The 7,128-nt window shown below is 32.7% G+C and overlaps 1 protein-coding gene across 1 annotated transcript; it reads left to right on the top strand.

The window, feature by feature from the left end:
• The first annotated feature begins 346 nt into the window (after positions 1-346).
• Positions 347-1,309, top strand: LOC8279756 (putative disease resistance protein RGA3). Its single transcript, XM_015719979.2, has 2 exons — positions 347-371; positions 546-1,309. Exons 1-2 carry the CDS (start codon positions 347-349, stop codon positions 1,307-1,309), a joined length of 789 nt encoding a protein of 262 aa, XP_015575465.2.
• Positions 1,310-7,128: the final 5,819 nt, after the last annotated feature.

Below are 7,128 nucleotides of genomic sequence, written 5' to 3'. Positions count from 1 at the left end.
GCCTTTTAGTACACTTCACATGCATCGAGTCGCACGTGTTCACTCATGCATCATATAATTTTCATGTCAAATACATCAAATAGCATATTGGTCGATCGGTCTCGGACATAATGCTGCAAGTTTTAAATAAAGTGAAAATGAAAAGTATACGAAATTTTTTTTACTGAGAATTACTAAAGTATATTGAACGGTTCGAACAAGACTAGATGGATCAATATTCTCTATATGGACGACGTTTGGTGCTCGAAATGTCACAGTAAAGTGTATGGTAATTGTGAGTAAAATGTACATGATAGGGCTTTTCATAAGATTGCTCGCGAGATTAAGAAACTAAATCAATGACTAGATGACATTGCCAAAGAAAGAAAGAGGTATGATTTTGATTTAACTTACAGGGGGAATGAGCAAATCAAACCACTTGTAGTTAACTCTGCTATTGATGCAGCTGAAGTAAAGGGTAGACAGGAGGAGAAAAATACTGTTATAAAAATGTTAGTAGGTAGTGAGTGTTAATAAGTCAAACCTCCAAGTAGTCTCTATAGTAGGGTTGGGAGGACTGGGAAAAACTACTTTAGCCAAGCTAGTATATAATGATAGTGAGGTAGAAAAGAACTTTGAGAGTAGAATATGGGTTTCTGTCTCAAAACCATTTGATGAGATTAAGATTGCGAAAGCAATTCTTGAAATTCTTATTAATGCTGCTTCAGTTCTTGTTGAATTTGAAGGTATAATGCAACACATAAGAAAATTACTCAAGGGGAAAAGGTTTTTACTTATCTTGGATGATGTGTGGGAAGATGGTCCTAGCAAGTGGGAGCAAATGAGAGATTCTTTCATGTCTACTTCACTAGGAAGTAGTATTTTGGTGATCACACGAGATGAAAGTGTAGCAATAAACATGGGTTGCACTAGAGATCACCTATTTAAACTAGGAAATTTATTCCTGGAGGAATGTTGGTCAATTTTTAGTGAAATTGCATTCTTTGAAAAGAACAATGATGAGAGAGTACAATTAGAAGCAATAGGTAGGGAAATTGTAAAGAAATGTGATGGTTTACCTCTTGCTGCAAAAACTCTAGGAAATCTTTTGCGCTTTAAGGATTCACGGCAAGAGTGGCAGAGTGTATTGAATAGTGAGGTGTGGGAACTAGAAGGTTTATGGGAAAAAAATAGAGAAACTCAAAGTGGTTTTGCTTCTTTATGGTTGAGCTATTATGACTTGGTTTTAGAATTGAAACCATGCTTCTCTTATTGTGCTATCTTGCCAAAGGACCATGACATTAAAGGAGATAACTTGATTCAGCTGTGAATGGCTCAAGGTTATCTTAGGCAAACACATGTAGATGACATGGAGAGGATTGGTGAAAAGTACTTGCACAATTTAGCTGGCCATTCTTCTTTTGAAGTTGTGCAGAAAATTGATTGTGGTCATGTAATGAGTTGTAAAATGTATAACATAGTGCATGATTTTGCTCAATATATTGTAAAGAATGAATGTTTTAGCATTGAGGTCAATGATGAGGAAGAGTTGAAGATGATGTCTCTTCATAAGGAAGTTCGCCATTTAAGGGTAATGCTTGGGAAAGATGTTTCATTCCCCAGCTCCATTTACAGGCTAAAAGATCTGCGTACTCTCTGGGTTCAATGCAAAGGGAACTCAAAGGTCGGAGCTGCACTATCTAATTTATTTGGCAGATTGACTTGTTTGAGATCCTTAAACCTGTCCAACTGTAACCTTGCAGAAATTCCATCATCCATTAGTAAACTCATCCATTTGAGACAAATTGACTTGTCTTACAACAAGGATTTGAAGGGGTTGCCTGAAGCATTGTGTGAATTAGACAACTTGCAAACCTTGAATATGGATGGCTGTTTCAGCTTAGTAAAACTGCCACGTGGCGTAGAGAAATTAATCAACCTGAGGCATCTGCATAATGGAGGTTTCGAAGGAGTTCTGCCTAAGGGAATCAGTAAATTAACTTGTCTAAGATCATTAAATCGGTTCAGCATTGGACAGGACAATCAAGAAGCATGTAATCTTGGAGACCTGAAGAACTTAAACCACCTTCAAGGATGCGTATGTATAATGGGGTTGGAAATTGTTGCTGATGTGGGTGAGGCGAAACAAGCAGAACTCAGAAAAAAGACAGAAGTCACTCGTTTGGAACTGCGGTTTGGCAAGGGGGACGCAGAGTGGAGGAAACATCATGATGATGAATTACTGCTAGCCTTAGAGCCATCTCCATATGTGGAAGAGTTAGGAATATATGACTACCAAGGCAGGACAGTGTTTCCTAGTTGGATGATTTTCTTAAGTAATTTGAAGACAGTTATTCTCACTAATTGCAAAACCTGTGAGCATTTGCCACCTCTAGGAAAGCTGCCTTTCCTTGAAAATCTTCGAATATGGGGTATGGACGGAGTCCAAAAGGTTGGTCTTGAGTTCCTAGGATTAGAATCTTCCTCATCTTCATCATCAGGTGTTGCATTCCCAAAACTGATAAATCTACGATTCATGCGAATGCGAAATTGGGAAGTATGGGCAGATGATTTTATCAAAATGGGAGATGAAGAAGATAGTACTAAAATAACTATAATGCCACAACTTCGCAGTCTGTAATTCGCGTGGTGCTCCAAGTTGAAGGCAGTGCCAGACCAGCTTTTACGGAAAGCAACACTACAGGAGTTAACATTGACTTGCTGTCCTGACTTGAAACGAGCTTATCAGAAGGGGATAGGACAGGATTGGCACAAAATCTCTCATATTCCTAACATCAAAATCTGGAATTTTGGAGAGAAGCGGCTGCTGACATTGCTAGAGGTGCACTCTCACACTATGTACTTGATTTGTTTTGCTTCTATATATTCTAATAATTGTTATACTACTCATGCTAACCAGTTTAATTAAGCGCTGTTAAAATCTAATTCTTTGCATTTGGTAAATTAAATTTCTATAGGAGAGAGGATTGATACATCATGGCTGACATCAAGAAATGGCAAACTCCTGTGTTCTGGGTGCTTCAGGTTGCTACAGAGATCATATATTCACGTATAATTTCTTGGTATTCTTGCTTGTAATTGTACTGTAATATAGGACCAATCTGTTTACATGTTTGCACAACTTGTATTATTGTTCCCGTTTTCTTTTTTTCTTTTTCTTTTACTTCAAGAAGTGAAATAACAATACTATATTGTCCCCAGATTTCATCATACACTATAAACAAAAATAAGGCAATGCTGTTTATGAAGTTAACGTGTTGTTGGTTGAAGTTAGTAAGATCACTTCACTTGCCTTAAAACGTTATCAACTAAACTCTATGGTCCTTGAAAGATAATAAGAATATAAACACAAAACCGGGCGGCCTAACGTGACCCGCCCTAATTTTTACATAAGGACCTGTGTAGCCTCGCCAGCGTCTAACATTTTCCTTCAGTAATTGAATGAAGAGGTCCACCATCATTTGCCTTCATTGTCTTTTCGTCGTTTCGGTCCCTACGTTTCTTAAGCATAATAAAAAATAGAAAAGCAATATATATATTTATATAAAAAATTTATAAATAAGCAAGCTAAATATTTAATTTCCAATCCAATAAGAAATTACTATATAAGAAAAAAATTCATGTCTTAAAAAAACTTTTGATTGGATCAATGATCATTAAATTTATTTTGCTTATTCATTTTGTAGCTTTTTGTATAATTTTCTTTTTTCTGAAATTTACTAACGATCAAATAATAAAATTATAATCATTTAAAATGGAATGAAATTTTTTTAAAAATTTATTAATTAATAAAATTTTTAATTTATTAAATATTAAGTATAAGATGGTCCATTATATTTAAATATTAAAGTGAGGACAAATTGGTAAAATATAATACAGCTAACTAGGAAAATGCAACGTAACAATAGTATCACCTCTCTAAATTTGATATTACGATAGTTAATTAATAGCCTATGATATTTAGTAGTGTCGTTTTGAAACCAAACGCGTTTTATTGGTATTATTTTAATTTTTTATTATCAAATAATTAATAGAAAAATAAAATTATATTTTTTTTAGAGATAATATTTTTTGTATTTTAACTTTTAGTTAGAGACATGTACCCTCTTGTATATAATTTTTTATTGGAACCAATTGCTGTTGGTGATGCTGTGTTGTGGGCTATCTCTCAGAATTGGCGAAAGTAATTTTTGAAGGTGATGTGAAGGAGGATAATTCAATGTGCAAAGAAAGTTGTTTCGAGTCATCTTCTTAGATATTTCTTCTTCCATTTCTAGTTTTACAGTTATTATTTCTTGTATATTTCTAGAGTTTCTTGGTTTGCCTCATGGGGTGGCCAGACCACGTTTCTTTCCCTCTATGTAACTCTCTTCTATCATCCACTGAGGCCTTAATGGTTGGTAAAGGATGAGTTAGGATAAATAACAGTTTGCATAATTTTTAATTTGTTGTTGGATGGCATGGTCTGAAAAAATGCCATGCTTCATAGTAGATATGCAATGGAAGAAGCCTTGGTGTATGGATGGCAGAAACCTTTTTCTAGGATTTTAATTCTGCTCCGGAGTATTCTTTTCTATAGGCATTATGGACAGATAGGACGTCTCCGTCGGCTTTATGGAAACTGCTTAGTTGTGGGTTGTTTAAGCTGAATGTTGATAACTCTCAGATTGAAACTACAAATCAAGGTGGACTGGGTGCGGTTATGAAAAATCATGATGGGCTTTGTATGGCGGCAAGTACTATGAGTGAGTCTCATATTCCTTATGCTTTTTCTGACGAGTTGTTGGCTATTTGAGAAGGTATGCACTTTGCTTTGAAATATAGCTTTAGTGATATCTAACTAGAGTCAGACTTCCTAGAAGCTGTCAATATGATTAATAAGAATTTTATTGTCTTTTATGAGTTTAGTATGGTTCTTAAGGACATTCGGAGACTCGCTTCTTTATTTTCTACTATATGTTTTAATTTTGTTAGTCGGATTTACAATTCAGTTGCTCACAAGTTACCTGATTTTGTAGTCAGCCTAGACTCTAAACAAGTTTGGCTTGAGGATGAATGACCTTTGTGGATTCGACATCTTTTGTTGGAAGATATTGTATTGCTTATTTATAACTCTAGTTTTGGAAGTATTCTTTTTTCCTTTCAATATTTTTCTCATTTAATTTTCTTGAAATGTTTTTAATGAGGCTCCCTTTCTACAGTGGTTGATCATTTTCTAATATAAGCACTCTCCTTCTTTTAAGAAACTCTCTTCTATGGAAAATAAAAATCTAACTTATTAGTGACTTATAAACAATAAATATATCACTAAATTAGCACGATGAAAATTTTATGATTATCTAGAAATATATAGTGACATTATATATATAATATCTTTTTAAACAAATATTTTAAAAATTATTCTCTATTCCTTTTCAAATGACCTTTCTTTAAAAAAATTTAAAAGATCTAATTACAAATTGAATCCTAAGCTTTATATCTTTTAACAATTTTATCTAATTATTTTAAAATTTTAAAATAAATGCTTTTTCTTAAAATTCTTTTCAAAAATACTTTTCGATGATAATTTTTAAAATTTCACAATAAAATGGTGATGTGAGAAGTTGATTATGCTTACTAAAGATAATAATTATGAATCAACAAAAATAATTTATCTTAAATTTAAAATATGACTATTAAAAATTTTATATATGTGCATTCTTTCACACATTTATATCTAAATGTAATAAAATTTTTATTAACTCATTAACTTTTATGTTATTAAGTATAGTTGACTTACTACGTCATTTTTCTCATTATGATATTTCAAAAATTATTATCGAAAAATGTTTTTAAAAATAAATTGTAACTATATATGTATTTATTTTAAAATTTTAGAATAATTTAATAAAATTATTAAAAAATATAAAATTTAGGATTTAATTAGTAATGAAGTCTTTTTTTTTAAATAATTGTGATTTTAGAACTTCAATAAATTTTAAATCTTTCTTTCAATTCTATTCTTATTAAAAAGTAAGAGATAATTAATGCATTCTATTTTAAGTGTTTCTATATAGGAAAGAATAGCTTAATCATTTTTCATAAAAATATTATAATTAATAAATAAAATCACATATCAGTATGCAATTGATTTAATCTATTTATAACGTAGTAGACTGAATATATCTAAGAATTTGTCGTTGTTATATCAAGAGATTATATCATTAGCCTAAGAAGAAAAGCAGAGTGGACTCACTGAATAATTAATGGGAAATGAGACCTTAACAAAAGAAAACTAATAATATTATTAGAAAATAAATAAAAATGTTAAGCAAGTAACATATTAAGATTTAAGAAATCAAATAATTTCAAAAAACTCTTCACATTAATGATTTTTTGACTCTTGAATATCTAACCGGCTAATTAATACCGGGATGAATTAGAAAAATTTGGGTAGAGCAGGATCTAAATGTTGGCTAACGTGAACCAACCCAACAAACAAGGAAAGGATGCCTCAAAGAACCATCCTCTTATTTTGCCTACGCAACTTCTTTCTCTTCTATTAATCCATCATTTACCATCTTTCAGTATGGCTGATGCTCTAGTTTCTTGTTGTTCCCAAAATTAAACAAGAGGCGAGCCTTGTTGCTGGTGTCGAGAAAGAAGTCGTAAAGCTTTAAAGTAATCTGGAAGCGATGCATGGTGTTCTTGCTGATGCAAAAGAAAGACAGCTCAAGGATACTAGTGTCAAACGGTGGTTAGACGAGCTCAAAGATGTATCCTAATGCATGGATGATGTATTGGACGAGTGAAGAACCGTACTTTTGAAATCATAAGTTGCTGATAAGAAGAAGGCACTTTCCCTCTTCCGCTCTTTTTGCTTTTTATTGTATGAGTGGAGCCGACGCCATGATTTTGCTCACAAAATTAAAGAATTGAATAACACCTTGACTAATATTAAGGATTGAAAAAAATAATTTAACTTTGTTATTGGAGAGGGTAGCAACAAACAAGTCAATGCGCACCAACTACTTCTTATATTGATGAAACGAAGTTGCAAAGCCGAGAGCATGAAGAAAAGAACATAGTAAACTTATTACTGAGTAAGAGCAGTCAAATTTCAACGGTCGCTATAGTTGAGATGGGAGG

This window comes from Ricinus communis, chromosome 8 (genome assembly GCF_019578655.1).
Source record: "Ricinus communis isolate WT05 ecotype wild-type chromosome 8, ASM1957865v1, whole genome shotgun sequence".
NCBI classification, from domain to species: Eukaryota; Viridiplantae; Streptophyta; class Magnoliopsida; order Malpighiales; family Euphorbiaceae; genus Ricinus; species Ricinus communis.
This window is presented reverse-complemented; position numbering and strand designations above follow the sequence as displayed.

What these genes read in the sequence shown, in the direction of transcription:
- LOC8279756 (XM_015719979.2), top strand. Translation starts at nt 347, where the DNA reads ATGACATTGCCAAAGAAAGAAAGAG. An exon ending in ATTGCCAAAGAAAGAAAGAG is followed by an intron (nt 372 to 545) that starts GTATGATTTTGA and finishes TCTCTATAGTAG; the next exon opens with GGTTGGGAGGACTGGGAAAA.